The sequence below is a fragment of the Chiloscyllium plagiosum genome, chromosome 11, assembly GCF_004010195.1.
Source record: "Chiloscyllium plagiosum isolate BGI_BamShark_2017 chromosome 11, ASM401019v2, whole genome shotgun sequence".
Taxonomy (NCBI): domain Eukaryota; kingdom Metazoa; phylum Chordata; class Chondrichthyes; order Orectolobiformes; family Hemiscylliidae; genus Chiloscyllium; species Chiloscyllium plagiosum.
This window is the reverse complement of record NC_057720.1, coordinates 87910939-87927758: the sequence shown is the minus strand read 5'-3', so window position 1 is coordinate 87927758 and position 16820 is coordinate 87910939. Positions and strand designations below refer to the sequence as shown.

Genomic DNA, 16820 nt, shown 5'->3' with positions numbered 1-16820 from the left:
TGCATGTAAATGAAATACAGTAAATAGTGATTTGAATGACCTTAAGGTGGTGCAGATTCTTGTGGTGCAGTGGAGTATCTCTACCTGTGGCCCAGGATATCAGGGTTCAAGACTCACTTGCACTGGAGGTATATCATAACATTTCCAAATCACTCGATTTTTAAAGCTACAAGCTTCAAGACGGAGGTATGACTGACAGCATAGGTATTTGTTAGACGGTGAGTTTCTGGCACAAAATGTAACTGTATGGATTTATGAGCCTTTCAGAATTATGTTTGCAAATTATTGTGCTTTTGATTGAAATGTTACTTTTTAAATGGGCACTTCACTGATTTAGAGTAAACTATGTGACCACTGAGAGATCTTTCCAGATTGATTTGAGTGAGTGAGGTTTGTGGCACAAGCTGGATTGAAAGTAAAAGTTCCAAAGGGGGGGGGGGGCCTCTAATATTGACTCTCTCAACTGTGTGCATTGCATTTGACTGAAAATTTAGCTATCAGTACTATGTCCTTTCAGTTAGGAGGGGTTGCCCCTCAGTGCCAGGGACCCAGGTTTGATTCCAGCCTCTGACAACTGTCTGTGGGGAGTTTGCACATTCTCCCCTTGTCTATGTGGGTTTCCTCCAGGTACCGCAGTTTCCTCCCACAGTCCAAGGGTGTGTGGGTTAGGTGGATTAGCCATGGGATACGCAGGGTTACAGGGATTGAGTAAGGGGATGGGTCTGGGTGGGATGCTCTTCTGAGTTTTGATGTGCACTTGATGGGCTGAATGGCCTGCTTCCACTCTGTCGGGATTCTATGATTACAAAGACAATCTACCATCACACCTGTAACATTGCCTGGCTCAATGTATTTGCTGTGGAAACCCTCTTGTGTCTTTTTCCTGCCTTCAGACTTGATTAGTACAAACTCCCCTGCCCTCCTTGTTGTTTTCCACCCTCCATGAACAAGAGCTCATCCAAAATACTGCTGCAACCTGATTCCTAGCCCACATGAAATCTAGTTCATCTACTAATCCTATTGTCAAAGTCTTTCAAAATGCATCTCGTTCTTGTGTCCAAACTCACTAGTCCCTTTTGCTGATTTCTTCCAACCACCATTACCACCACTTCCAAACCACCGCCCCCCACCAAAGCCAACAACAGTACATCATTCCTTCAACTGATTGCTTTCCCTCTTCACCCTCCCAATCAATTATTCAGTGATTCGCAATTGATTAAATTTCTTACTCTTCTTCCAGTATGAATGCAGTGCTTAAACAGCCAGGAGAATTTAGCATTATATTTTGCTATTTTAAGCCAGCCCTTTTAAAAACTACAACTGGAACCAGCTGAAGTTATATGCCCAATTAATTACAAAAATAAAGGTTTCATTTTATCCATCTGCTGTGTTTTCAGCCAATTTGTCTGACTCCTGCAGGAATAGATCAGACAATCGGGTCATGTGCCTTTCAGGCACAGCAATGAGTTTACCATGTAAATGATATTACTAACCATGGTTAATGTTCCACGGATTAATATTAATTTTACATTCTTTTCATTTTACATTTCAGTACTTGAGTTAACAGGATGAGCCAAGCATTTGCTGTCCATTGGCTTTCTAAACTGACACTTTTTTGTGATTGTTTGAGGCAAAAATCATACCAATATCAACAGCATATATTGAGAGTGAAGCAACTCCATCCACACGAGATAAAATCTGAACCTTCCTTATTGAACAATAGCCACAACGGTTTATTATAACATTGCAATTCCCAAGTTTTTATTAGCTACTGTTATAAATATCAGTAAAACCAAGCGCAGTTGTTATTATTTTTGTTCATTTTAGAATTGCATTGATTTGAGTTTTATAATAGGAATTTAAATATAAATGTGCTTCCAAATTAAGATGATGAGCTTTGCTCGAGAAAAACACTTTTACCAAGTACCATGTTGCGTTGCTGGTACATAAATATATGGATAATGTGTACAGCTGAGATCACAAAATGTGTACTCAAAAAGAAGACCATTCAGTTTCCAGATTTTGGTCAGTTCAAAAAAATGTGCTGTGGGCAATGTCACCTCTCTTGTTTTATCCTCTTTCCAACTCCTTTTATTGAAATAACCTGATTAGGAAAATCTGTTATCACCTTCCATCCTCTAACAAGACATTGATTTTATAGTCTGCATGCTGTGGAAAGGGAGAAATCGAACTTCAGTGGTAGCTCGTAACAGGCCATTGACTTTATTTGAAAGGAAAATCATTCATTGTGTAACATTGCCAATTTGCTGTTGTCTGCTTCATAATCTACAAACAACACAGGGAAGCACCACTGGGAGGCACTGTAATACTCTCCATTATAACTGAACAACCCGTTGACGGGGCATACCACACTGTATCATCTCATCTGTTATCAACAAGGTGCACAGGGTCTCCCATGACAACAAAACTTAGAACTGTAGTTCACCACTTATCTCGATCTCTACTAAATACAGTATAAGCTGAGCAGAGTAATTTTAAGCAGAGCTGTGATGACTCCGTGTTGCTACAGAGATACAAGTGGAGTCAGTAAATGGGAAATCATTTCAAGGAGCCCTGCTGACAGGCAGACATGATTACAGTCTCAGTCTGCTCCAAGTGCAAGGACAAGATTTATGATGGGTAATGTGTGCATTTTCAATCAAATACATTCATGAAGAATATCACTTCAAGATAATACAGTGCAAATATTTATTTGTTGATGTATTTGAATCAAATTGGAAATATGCTGCAGATCTGCTTCCTGCTGGTTCATTTAGAACATTCAGAAATCATTTTTTCAGCATAACATCTCTTGCTCATCAAGGTGAGGAATGATGATCTTCCAGAATCACATATCTCAACAACATGTGCCAGCAATAAACATCAGTAGTTTAGGTCAGTCATAATGCATTGAAGATAATGTGGCATTCTGTAAATAACCCCCAACTATGTGCTTGGACTTGTAATGACTGCACTAATGGCCATTTTTTATATCCCACACTAGCTATCTCGATGCAATTTTTAAGTAACGTTGCCCAATTAGTACAGAATTATGAGCAGTTTTGAAATGCCAATACTGTTTGCTGTAAAGAAATGGAGTGAGTTCATTGCACTCTAAATATATGAAAATATCAGAACAAGTGGAGTTATATTTGAACAACCTGCCTGTATGTGAGAGCACAGTAGTGTCCAACCACAGCTCTCTTCCCTCAGTCATACTTTAGTGAGATTTATGTTTAAAATGTGTTGTTGTACAAAACGAGGGAGAAAATTCTACTTGCGCAAGGTAACCAGACTGATATCTTCTATTTGGTTTGAATCAGTGCTCAACCACTGAATCATGTAATCAGCAGACCTCTATTATTTTCTCACAAATGAAACTTGCTACAAGGAAGGGAATTGGGGTCAGAGTCTGTTAGGTTTAATAATCTTACATGGGGAAAATGCAATCCATTGAAAAAATGACATGCAGACACTAGCCACCATTCTGATCACAAGCAAGTAACAACTGTTCTGTTTCAGTGTTGAAAGGAGCGATTGACAAGTGCAGTTTTCCTTTTCATGATAGGTAGATCCTGGTGACAGACTTGTTTTGTTTAATTGAATGTTCAGTACAGTTCAAGGTGCTTTGAAGGCTGAGATAGTATCTGCAGATGACATTTGGAAATATTTGAACTTCATTCATTTCAAATGAGCCCAGACACAATTTTAATCAAAATGATTGCTATTTCAGCTCCAGCAAAAGCATCAAGAATGATAGTCTCCATAAATAAAAACAGCAGAGATGCAGCTTCTGCCGACTGACTGACTGACTGTCTGTCACCCCCATGTTCACTGCAATTACAAAACATTTAGATTCAATGATTATTACAGATGATAAATGAATACAATATTTCGTAATTGTGCAGTCCAAAATGAAGAAGGTTTGATAACTTCAACTGAATTGGACGGTTGAAACTCGCTTCATTAGTGTCAGTGTTTTGGGCTATGTGTATTTGTGTGTGTATTCTCGGACAATAAAGTATCATCTGCAGCATCTGGGATCAATTGACTTGGGTGCTATGTGGGCTTTAATACATGTACGGTGAATATCTGTTGGGAGTTTGTGGAGCATCTATCAACATGTTGGAAAATGAGCAAAGGTGATGTAGAATGGGGCATACTGCTGGAAACTGACCTACATAAGTCCAGAGCAATGTGCTTGACTCTCAAACATGGCTTTGGAAAAAATTCTGTTCATGGACTATTAGGCATGGACACCTAAATGATCTGGCTGACAAGATCTATATTCCATGAAATAACATAATAAAAACAAGAGGTAACTGGAAGAGGGAGAGGAAGATTCCCAGCAAGATACCTTATCTGACCTAGATTTCCAGGAAACTATTCTGCTACCTCAGCAAGGAACAATGCATGAGACACCTGTGCATCTTAATGGAAGTCATTGTGAAATCTACCTTCCACTGTCACAATTCCCATCTCCAAGCAGTGTAAGAATTGAATTTCCAATGGCTAAGAAGTTGAATGTGTTCATGAACCCAAGATTGAGGCAGAGGTATTTGCAACATCGTGCAGCGTGCCACCCACTGCTGCATAATGAGGTTATGTTTGGTGAGGTCGAAATGCACTTCATTCTCTCTGGCTAAAAGTAAGCTGTCCAAGTGAGCATGTAGCTTAAATGCAACAGTGCTATTCTGAAGGGCACCGTCGACAATGTGCACAAGGTTTTGTGTGTTCTAAATGTCAATTCCATCTTGTACTAAAACCAAGAGATTCATTCCCTCTGCATCTAGCTGGTGTGGAGCCATAGCAGCAAATAATGTGGCTCAATGCTTTGGCAGCAGTCACACTCCCTTTTCTCAATACTTTCTTTCTAGCGTTGTCTGCTGTCACCATCAGCAAACTGAAAGGGTAGCTACTTAGCAACAAGAGCTGCCTATTCCTGAAGACCCCTGCGCACAACCCATTCACATGCTCAGTGTTGGTAGTGAAGGCTATACTGCCACACAAAACATGATAGAGCAGACCTCAGCATAATCCTTTGCCCAGACGGCTCTCAAGGAGCTTGTGATATGGAGCAGAGAAGGTTTCGAGAAGTGTGGTAATCTATAGGATGTTGCCCAATCTTGCCACCTTGAGGGGACAGCTCTTGGCACCAGCTACGTGGCAAGTGGCTTCAGCAGGGGAAGGAGCAGGAGGAAAAAGAACACAATCACTTTCTCCCTGGGCTAAGCAGTAACAGTACATTTACTCCATTATTCACTATATGTTCCAAAAGTTACCTTTCTTCTATCACTGTCCATCACAGCATTCACTTTGGTCAAAACCCAAAAACAAAAATGACCGTAGAGTATTTCTGCCTGTTAAATGCAAGTAACCCAGATGAGCAGGCTTGGTTTACCCAAAGCATTCAAATGGGTTTATTTAACAGGTCTGTCTGCACCTTACAATTACTGATAACTAAGGATGCATCCAGCCTCTAACTTGTGCTGTTTCATCCTAACCCTTGGATCTTTGGAATGCCGCAACAATAACAGAAACATTGAGAGTCTGTATAACATTTTGGTGTCAAGATTAGAATGATGCTGGAAAAGCTCAGGAGGTCAGACAGCATCTAAGGAGCAGGAAAATTGTTTCAGGCAAAAGCCCTTCATCAGGACTTTGCTCGTTTCTGATAAAGGGCTTTTGCCTGAAACATTGATTTTTTTGTTTCCTGCTCTGTAGATGCTGCCTGACCTGCTGTGCTTTTCTAGCACCACTGTAATTTTGACTCTGAACTCCAGCATCTGCAGTCTTCACTTTCACCTCTAACATTTTGGTGGTTTGGTTATCATTCCAGATCTTGTAATGGTGTAACATTTTGGAGATTTAATCTCCATACTGGTGTTTGCAATCTGTGGGTGTCTGTTGAATTTTTCATGGAGTTAGCAAGTTGGTTGCCATCCTCATGGTCTTCCACACCTTTAGTAGTCAAGGTTATATTTTATACAATAGAGAAAAGGCCCTTCAGCCCATTGAGTCTGCACCAGCATAATTTTGTGTGTGCTAAGAGCACAATTGTAGTACTGCACAGTTCCCCAAGTTGACTTTTGTTTCTCCTCAATGTTGCTCCATTCAGAGTTGTGACTTTGTAGGATTAAGTGCCACTGAACATGTTGGAGACATCTGCAGGCATTCATGCTCACTGTATAAAGTGTATGGCTCTGAACCTTTTAGGAGGAAGTGGGGACTGCAGATACTGGAGCAGAGTCAAAGTGTGGTGCTGGAAAAGCACAGCTGGTCAGGCAGCATCCGAGGAGCAGGACAGTCGATGTTTCGAGCATGAGCGCTTCATCAGGAATGAGAGGGTGGCACAAGGGGGCTAAGCGATAAATGGGGGAGGTGTGAGGCTGGGAGGTAGGTAGCTGGGGGAATGCAATAGGTAGATGAAGGTGGGAGGGCAGTGATGGTGATAGGTCAGAGAGGAGGGTGGATGGTGATAGGTCAGAGAGGAGGGTGGAGCAGATAGGTGGGAGGGAAGATGGACAGGTGGGACAGTTCACGAGGGTGGTGCCAAGTTGGAAGGTTGGCTCTTGGATAAGGTGGGGGGAGGGAAGATGAGGAAACTGGTCAAATCCACATTGATCCCGTGTGGGTGGAGGATCCCAAAGCGGAAGATGAGGCATTCTTCCTCCAGGCGTCTTCCCCTTAGCACACACAAAAATATGCTGGTGCAGACTCAATGGGCTGAAGGGCCTTTTCTCTATTGTATAAAATATAACCTTGACTACTAGAGTTTGGCGTTAGAAGAGGACCAGGACTTGCATGTCCTTGGTGGAGTGGGAGGGGGGAGTTCAAGTGTTTTGGCCACAGGGCAGTGGGATTGTTGAGTGTGTATGTGTCCCAGCGAAGTTCTCTGAAACGTTCTGCAAGTTGGCGTCCTGTCTCCCCAGTGGAGAGGGGACCACATCGAAAGCAATGGACACTGTGGATGACATGTGTGAAAGTACAGGTAAATCCCTGATGGATGAGGAAAGATCCTTTTGGGACCTTGGTTAGAGGTGAGGGCGAGGTGTGGACACAGGTTTTGCACTTCTCACGGTGGCAGAGGAAGGTTCTTGGACTGGGGGGTGGGGTGCAGTGGGTTGGTGGTGGGCATGGTCCGAACGAGGGAGTCTCCAATTGCAATAAGGACAGACCCCACCCCTGCCACCGGTCCTCACCTTCTACCCCAGCAACCTCTGGATACAACGCATTACTCTCCGCCATTTCTGCCACCTACAACAGACCCCACCACCAAAGATCTATTTCCCTCCCCACCCTTATCTGCGTTCCACAGAGACCATTCCCTCTGTGACTCCCTTGTTAGGGTTGGTGCAATCATTCCTCTTGACACTGGTTTCTGGTAGGCTTCCCAATTCACCGAGCAGTTAGCTGAGAAGTGGGAAATCCTCTTATGAGTCCTCTGCAGCAAAACGTTTATTCTTGCACTGGCACCTGTGCTATCCTTTGTCTCCCTCTTCCCCTGGCTGCACTTACCTCCTGTCACCTCTCACCATCCCGTCTCTGAACTACCTTGGAGGATACACGCAATGAATTCTGGTGGCTACAAGCGTAAAATTAAGTGACCTCTCCATTTTTTTTTTCCCTTCACTGCTCATTCAGTCTGGACCTCATTTTGGTAAAGAAAAGGAAAGTAATTCGAGATTTATCATTGTGGTGTGAGGGCCAGGGTGGGGAGGTATGAGGTGTGTACTTACACAATCAGTAGCTTGCAGAGATTGTGGAATGAGGGGCAAGCAGGATTTGGGAAGAAGGTCTCAGTGGGAGGATACTGCCATCCACAGCGGTATGCAGTCTTATCGTTTAACCCAAACTCAGCAATGGATATTCTAATCATGATTCCTTCATTGGCAGGTTAGGGGACACCGAACCGATGAAGCGGTCTCTGGTCCTGATGAGCAGGCATTGATCAGAAACTTGTTAACTCTGTTTCTCTCGCCACAAATGCTGACAGATGTGCTGTGTATTCCCAGCACTTTTTGCTTTTATCTCAGGAACATGCTTAGTGCTTTACACGGCACTGGGAAGTTTCAGCTTTCAGCCCCTTCCATTAAATTAATCAAAGCCTCAGTTAGTGGTAGCAACCCTGAGAAGTCGGTCAAATGAGCAAGCAGCAGGAAGCTGACATGCTACCCGCATTGCATTGAAAAACGGGGGTAAATTTACACATTACAATTTCATTCTCTCTTTCAGGGGCTTGTCAACTCCGCTTAAAAAGTTTTTGTTTCTAATCTAACTTTTTTTTACTGAGTGCCTGAAATAATAAGATTCAGATAAATAGCTGTTCTTCGGTCTGGTCTGAAAAGGCCTTTTTGGGGAAATCTTGTAAAACCTGTTTCGTTCTGGTTCATGGAGCTGTTGATCAATCTGATCTCACTTTATTTTCTGCAGGTGAATGTGGTTGCAAGGAAGGATATACAAGAGATCCTGTTCACAAGCATCTCTGCATCAGAAATGACTGGGGCATAAACCAAGGGTGAGTGTTTGTCCTGTTACATATTGCTACACATTAATCCTTCTCCATTCCATCCCAATCTCTATCTGGTCGCAACAAATAATAACCCGTTATATTTACCATTTTTCAGTGATATTCCAAAGCCTGACCCTGGCTCTGCTTCTGTCGAATTCTATGCATTTAGGTCTGTGACATGTAACGTTTTAGATTCTTCCTTATGCTGCTTTTCTTGTGCTCCAGGATCCCTGATATTAGTGTTCATGACCAAGTGGTCATGGTTTGTACAGCTGACTGTGTACTCCCAAAAGCGAACCTTAACGGTCTACAGAAACTGTCATCACCCACACTTATTTAAAAAAAACGTTAGCAGTATTTGGAAATAAGCAGGTCGTATCAAACTTGTACTTCGAGCAAGATGGATCTGTTTGTCTCATTTTGCTAGTTTCTCCTTCTGTAATGCCCTAGTCTTTGCTGCAGTACAGCTATTGTCTGCTGTACTTGTAATATTCTGGCTGCACGATGCTACCTGTAGCAATGAATGAGCAATGACTTAATTGGGAACAGTCTCACCTTCACAATCAGTCCTGCAGCAGGACTTGAGCACAAATGTTAGAGTTACCAATCCACTGCGGTGCTTTGGGAGTTGCACAGGAGATTTGTCTTTCTGATAAGACTTTTAAAATGAGCTCCCATCTACCCAGGTGGACCATTGCAAAGCGATGCCATGGGATCTGTTACATGAGAGCAGAGGAATTATCTCGAGTCTCCTGGTCAATAGTTATCCTCCGTTAACATGAGGAGAATGCCTTACCTTGCCGTTTTGTAAGAGGTTGCTGTTCACATGTTAATCTTCTCATTTTCCTCAAGTGATACACTTCAAAGATACTTCATAGATTGTCAAGTGCTTTGAGACATCTTTTGTTTGCATGAAGTGTATTCTAAGTGGAAGTCTTTCTGTTTCTTAAATAGCTGCGATACTGTGAGGGTAAATGCTGGTCCAAAGCCTATTCTATAATAAGCACACTTTTTTATTTTAAAGAAAAAGACTATGGATGCTGGAAATCTGAAACAAAAACTCAAATTTTCAGAGAAAGTCAGCGTCCATGGAGGGAAGGCAAAGTTGACATTTTGGTACCGTTCTTCAAATGCTGCCAGAACTGAGTTTCTCCAGCAATTGTTTCTTTGGATTAACAAAATGTTCCGTGTTGGGATCAGAATCTTATGGCACATTGTTATCTGTGGGCTTCAGGACCTTATGAGGTACAGAAATCTAATATCATTTATTTGGGATTTTTGCCACATTGGCAATCTCACCACCTGATAGTGATTGCCCATTCATTTAAGAATGGCGAGCAGGCTTCAGAAACTGGGTGACAAATGGGGAAACCCTGCAACACTGATGAAACAACAGGATACCATGGCAGGTAACTGAGGGAGACAGCGTCCAAAATGGAGATGTGCACTCTCTCTTCAACAGTTTTGAATCTAAAATTTAAGAAAGGGTCTTTGCAATTGGGCCACAGTTGCCATTGGCCATCCTGCTTGAAGAGATTTTCCTTCCACAGCAAGTGCTGAAACAGGCAGGTCTGCTGCTCTAGGCTAGCTTGGTGCACTCTTTATCCTAGTCTCCAGGTGAGGTTGCTGTCTTCAGGTAGCTGTATTGTTCCCTGCGACTTGCAGGGGCCTGGAGGTAGATTGGCAAAGCCAGTCAAGTCAGCTTCCGACGATAGGTCTCAATTCTCAGCTTAGTAAGCTGTCCTGAGTCCTGACAACACCACTATAACAGACCACCACAGACAGCCTCACACAGGGCACCACACACCTTCAGTGCATTATCTGGGCCAACATGGCACCTATTGTAAAAGTTCACTTGAGAATGTAACTTTAAGGAAGTTCTGGGATTTACATATGAAAGAACTGAAGCCAACATGCCCACTTGAAAAGATGAGAGACTTAACAAACAAGCCAGGTATTTTTTCAATATATAATTTTAGTTACATCACACTATAAACTTTTGCTATAAATTCTGTGTCCTACAATTTTATACTCCACAACCACCTGATGAAGAAGGAGCAGTGCTCTGAAAGCTAGTGCTTCTAAATAAAGCTGTTGAACTATAACCTGATGCTGTGTGATTTTTAACTCTTGTGCACCCCAGTCCAACACTAGCACCTCTAAATCATATCAACAGCTTGAAATATAGTGTAGAGACTTGAACGTATTCCTGTTAGTTCTGATAACCATTAAAGTTTTGGCAAGAATTTGAAGGGTGATTTAGGTATGAGAGAATGTTGCAGCTGTTTAGTTCTCAATTCTTCGTCTGTATAAGTTCATGTCCACCACTGATTCAATACAATGATCAAGATTTTGGTTAAAAACAAATAACCTCTCTTTTAATTTATTTATGTAATGATGTTTGTTCAGTGAAAATTAAATTTGAGTTATAAATATATACTCTGTATAGGATATGCCCTGACAAAGTATTGAAGTCATTTTTAGTGCATTATATCTCTCTATATGATCTAATTCAATCCTCCTCACTGAGAGGCAGGACTACTGATTGACGCATTGGCATCCAATGAGGCACAAAGCTCATTAATACATTGCCTCTGACCATTTATATCTATAGACTGTGTAATTGAGGTCAGCAGCAATCAAAATAGTTAATCTCCCTGTGTGAAAGTTAGTCAAATGTCAGTAGCTTGGAAATAATCTCAGTATTGATTTTCTTCAGGTTGTTCTGTTGTCTTTACATCCACCCTTCTGACAATAGGGACTGAACATCTCTGCTGTTCAATAATTCTCTTAAATTAACTAAAGCGACTTCAGTCAGATATTTCTACTGCAGGCTTTGCACTCTCCAGATTTCTTTCAATAGAACGACATAAGACCAACTGGGCAATTGCAGTAGTTAAACGCCATGAGCTTATTTTCATTTAACCCTATTAATGGATGTTTCTAATCCTTTCTCCTGATGTGCTTACATTCATTTCAGGGAAAGTGCTTATGTTCATAGGCTCACTGATTCCACACAGTAATAAGTTGCACATTCTACATGCTCTCTAGGTAAGAAAAATTTGCCCAGATTTTCTTGCTGCTGCTGCCCCAAAGTGGGATTTGGGCAGGGGTGGTGTGGAATGATGATGTATCCTGTTTGAAGTCAGCCATCAACACTAATAGGCAATGAGATCATACGCATCAAATGCACTGAGGAGACAGTTTTAAAACTGTCATTGTGTGATCCACTCGATAACTTTGCCAGCTGGACAGTGAATTTATTAGATTAATTTGCTCATCACAATTTCCACTGCCATCTACTTCACACGAACATTTTATGAAAAGAAAATACTGCAAATGCTGGAGATTCTGAAATTAAAACAGGAAGTGTGTTATATTGGACTCGATGCATTAGCTTCACTTGTCTTTCTGCGGATGTGGCTAGATCTGCTGAGCTTCTCTCTCAATTGCTGTTTGTACTCTGTTCTATTTCCACTCAGAGCCTATTACAAAGAAAGTCTCTAACATCTTGGGAAGAACTTGAAAGATACCCATGCAACAAGATGGTTGAAAACATCACACAATACAAATGCAATGCGAAAGTTTTAAACAGAACTAATGTTCTGCACCTCCAAGAAGGAGGACATAATGAATAATACTTTTTTTAAGTGATAAAGTTTATATTAAAGTTTGTCTAAGTACCTTGGTCCATTTAAAAACTGCAGGACTATACATTTGAACTATTCTTCTAAAAATGATGATGGATATTTTTCAGAAGAATACCAAGATCCTGTTTAGAATATTCAATTACTGTCTCAATTTGTGATTTCCCATCCCTACTTCTTTTAAGCTCCACAATATTGAAGTGCTGTACAGATCTCTATCACCAGAAATGTTTGATATCTTCTGACATCAGTGGCTTTCAATAGCTTTCATTTGCACTCAAACAACTACAGTATTCAGACGTCACTTAATCTGATTTATGCTGAAAAGCAATTATTGAAGGTGGTAATATCACTGGACAAATGATCCAGAACCCCAGGCTAAAGTTCTCGTGACATGGGTTCAAATACCGTCACGGCTGATGGTGAAATTTGAATTCAATAAAATCTGGAAGAAAAAGCTAGCCCAATGGCAATCATGTCAATTGTCATAAAATCCCATTGATTACACTAATGTCCTCCTCCTGTCAAGGAAATGTGCCATCTTGACATGCTCTGGCCTGTGATGTAGTTGACTCTTAACTGCCCTCTGTGCAATTAGGGATTGCTCATAAGTACTGATCAAGCCAGATGAATGATTTTTTTAAAAAATCAGCTATTAATTGCACTCGACAACAATCCCATGCACTGTGAGAGACAGTGTGTCTCTCTCTGCCTCTGTCTCTGTCTTTGTCCCTCTCTGTCTCTGTCCCTCTCTCGCTCATTTGCTCTTCCTCACTTGCTCTCCCACTCAGAAGAGGCAGGCAAAAGATCTTGACTTAGTTCAGGTTATGGGGGTAACTGAAGGCAAGGGCACATCTGTTAAAGTCGAGATCTAAGGATTGTAAGGTTAAGATAACAGATTGTCTGACACGAGGAGACATTTCTTCACTCAGATCCTTGGTAAATTGTGGGATCCTTTTGGTGTGAGGAACAGTCAAGGCTGAGATCAATTCATTCTTGCACTGAGAATCAATGGGGATAGGTGGTAGAGTCAAGCTGAGAATGAAAATCGACCATAATCTTATCCCATGGCTGAGCAAAATTGACAGGCCCAAATGACTGGTCTGCACCCATTCCCCCTCTTTATTCATTCACACGCTGGCTGGGGCAGCATTTCATTGATGATCCCTGGATTCATTTCAAAAGGTGGTGATGGGCTGTCCTCACAAACCACTGGAGTTAATTTGGTGTAGGTGCGCAATGACCTAAGGGAGGGAGTTCAGGATTGTGGCCCAATGATATTGAAGGAAAAGTGATGATATTTCCAAGTGAAGGTGATGAATGGCTTGGAGGGAAACTTGCAGGTGGTGATGTTCCCATGTATCCACTGCCCTTGTCCTTCCAGCTAATAATGGTCACAGGTTTGGAAGATGCTGTTTAAGGAGCCTTGGTGATTTTGTTTCTGCAATGTATCCTTGTAGATATTACTACTACTGAGTATTGATGGTGCAGGGAGTGAATGTTTGTGAAAATAGTACCAAACAGTGGGTTATCTTTTCTTCTGGATTGTGTTGAGCTTCTTCAGGCTGTATTCATCCAGGCCTTTGGGGAGAATCTCATCACACTCTTGACTTGTACGTTTCAGGTAGTGGATAGGCTTTGGGGAGTCAGGATACATTACTCATTGAAGTCTGCCGAGCCTCTTTCTTGCCCCTGTAGCCACTGTATTTATATGGCTAGTCCAGGTCTATATGGCTAGTCCAGTTCAATTTTTGGTCAAAAGTAAAATCCAGTGGGTTGATAGTGTGGGATTTAGTAGTGGTGGTTCTACTGAATTTTCAGCAAATGCTGTCATTGAATATAGTCATTGCCTCCCAATTGATATTACTCTAACATCAACACAGACCTAGCAGCAGAGACCTAGTGGCCATTCAACCCCTCAAATGGCCATTTGTTAACCCAAGCTTTAGTATTATCTGGTATTCTTTGTTGTTTTGTTTGACTTTTAAACACTAAAACTAGGGGCGGCGCAGTGGCTTAGTGGATAGCACTGCTGCCTCACAGCGCCAGGGACCCTGGTTCGATTCTAGCCTCTAGCGACTGTCTGTGGAGTTTGCATATCCTCCCTCTGTCTGCATGGGATTCCCCTGGGTGCTCTGGTTTCCTTCCACAGTCTAGGTGAATTGGCCATACTAAATTGCCCATAGTGTTAGGTAAATTAGTCCGAGGGAAATGGGTCTAGGGCGGGATGGGGGTTAATCTTCAGAGGGTCGGTGGACTTGTTGGGCTGAAGGGCCTGTTTCCACACTGTGGGGGAATCTAATCTAAATCTAAAACACTCCAATACAGTGCATGCACACGTCTATCTCATTTACACTTATAATAAAACACAGCAGGACCATCACAGGCATGTGAGAAACATCAGGGAACCTGCGGCAGTACTCTGACAAGTTCATCAACAAAGCAAATGGAAGAAAGGATGAATTTGAGGTGTGAGGTTGCTTTGCCATCTACCATTTGAAAGCTTTCCACTCAGTTGTGAAGCTTCAACAAAAATTTTAATTAAATTGTTCGTGTTGCAGAAGTAAGCATTAAATAAGCTTGTGTCAGTTTGAAAAATCAAGAGAATTGTGTAGCTGTTTTGGCATATGCAATTAACTGGTCCTGTTACTCATCTTTGCATTTGAAAATGCGAGCTGAGTTTGGGTGTCACTAATTAATATTCTTGGGTGGCTGATAAAATGAACGTTGATGTGTTTTAACTTCGGTTTGAAAGTTCTGCTGCAATTGCCATCAAGTCTATGTCAAGTTAGAAGGCAAGAGGACTCCGAAGCAAATACAGAATGCTGAACAAACTTTGTAGGTCTGACAGCACCTGTAGAGAGAGAGAGAGAGAGATGTAGAGTTAATGTTTTGAGTCCAAGCTGATTTCTTCAGGACTGAAAATGAGAGAATTGTGTTTTTAGGCTGAAGTGAGGTGGGGCCAAAGTAGGACAGATTGTAGGGTGCTGAGAGTTAAGACAAAAACTTTGCTAATGGAGCGGAAGGGCAGGTAGCAATCTAAAAGAGGATGTAAAAAGAAGAAAATGGGTCACTCGATTGACAGCCAAGTCAAAAAGGTGTGCGTATGTTTAAAACAAAAATGAAGAATATGGCGTTGTTTCTTTGTGGAATTCAGTCCTAAAATCTGTAGGAAATAAGGTGTTCTTCTTCCAGCTTACATTGAGCTTCAGAACACTAATAAGCACCGGACATAAATGATAGCACGGGAGCACAGTGGTTTATTGAAATGACAAAATTACAAGAGGCCGTAAGATTGGGATCATTTCTACAGACAGGGGGGAGTTATTCCACAAAAAGGTCAACCAGTCTGCATTTGGTCTCACCAATGTGAATGAGACCACATGTGAAGAGCAAATGCAGTAGACTAGGTTAATAGAAGTATAAGTGAAATGTTGCTTCATCTTGGTGTGTTTGAGGCATTGGACAGTGAGGAGGTGAACGGGCGAGTGTTGCACTTTCTGTGATTGCTTGGGAAGGTGCCAGGGGGAAGTGTTGAAGAAATGGAGCTGGGTGTCCCGGAAGGAAAGGTCCCTATGGAATACTGTCAGTAGGGGGAAGATGATGTCTTTGGCGGTGACATTCTGCTGCAGGTGGTGGAAATGGCAGGATGAGCCTTATTTGTCTTGGAGTGTGCGGAATGGGAGGGGGCAGAAATGCGGGAGATGGGTGAGACATTGCTTTGTCAACCACAAAGTGGGGACATAGGCTTTGGGGTTTCCTCAGTTGAGGAAAAAGGAGGATATATTGGAAGTAGCCCTGTGGAAGGTGGCATCATCCAATGGAGACAGAAACTGGGAGAATGTAATGTCATCGTTCCAGGAAAGAGGATGTGAAGACATGTAGCCCGGGTAACTGTGGGAGTTGATGGGTTTGTAATGGATATTCATGGACAACCTATCTCAGAAACAGAAACGGTGCAGCCAGGGAAGAACAACAAAGAATCAAAGGTGGACCAGATGAAGGTGAGAGAAGGATAGAAAATGGAACCAAAATGATGAACTTTCCCAATTAGAGGGAGAGAGAGCAGGAAGCAAGCACCAGCGGCATTATTGATATACCAAAGTGTGTTTGGACAGGGGCCAGAGTAGGACTGAGACAAGGAGTGATCCACATACCCTACAGAGAGATGCAGGTATAACTGGCACCCAGGTGGGTACCCATGGCCACACATTTTCAAACTGGGGAAAGTGAGAGGAGTTGAAGAGGTTGTTCAAAGTGAAATGGAGGCAAGATAGGAAGAAATAAGTTCTGTGAGGCAGGAGCAGACTGAAATGACAGGTCTGCCAGAGCAGTCATGTTTGTGGATTTTGGGAAGGAGGTAGAAGCCAGTTGTGAGTGGCGAGACTTAGAGATATGGAATCTGAACATTCTTTCCAGTCAGCACGTTTTTCTTTTCCTGAATAATTTGGTCACGCCATTAACCATGAGTGGAATTTTCACAGAAGCGGGTGAAATCTGTGCCTTAGCCAAAACATCACTGGAGCCTTATAGCTAAGATTCATGTTCCCATGTTCAGCACCCACTGTTTTTACTGGAGTTGGAGAATGGGTTTATTTCTCATGGGTGAGTTTTATGGAGGTTATGGTACACTTAAAGTTGCAGCTGTTCTGAAGTCAGAA

General features: G+C 42.1%; 1 protein-coding gene across 3 annotated transcripts in view; it reads left to right on the top strand.

Annotated features, from left to right (window-relative positions):
• Window positions 1-16820, top strand: part of astn1 (astrotactin 1) — a 2190072-nt gene that overhangs the window by 1022566 nt on the left and 1150686 nt on the right. For all 3 annotated transcript variants that reach the window (XM_043700015.1, XM_043700017.1, XM_043700018.1), the window contains one exon: window positions 8434-8518. In XM_043700015.1, the coding sequence (XP_043555950.1) occupies window positions 8434-8518 (85 nt within the window). The remainder of the gene's footprint in view (window positions 1-8433; window positions 8519-16820) is intronic.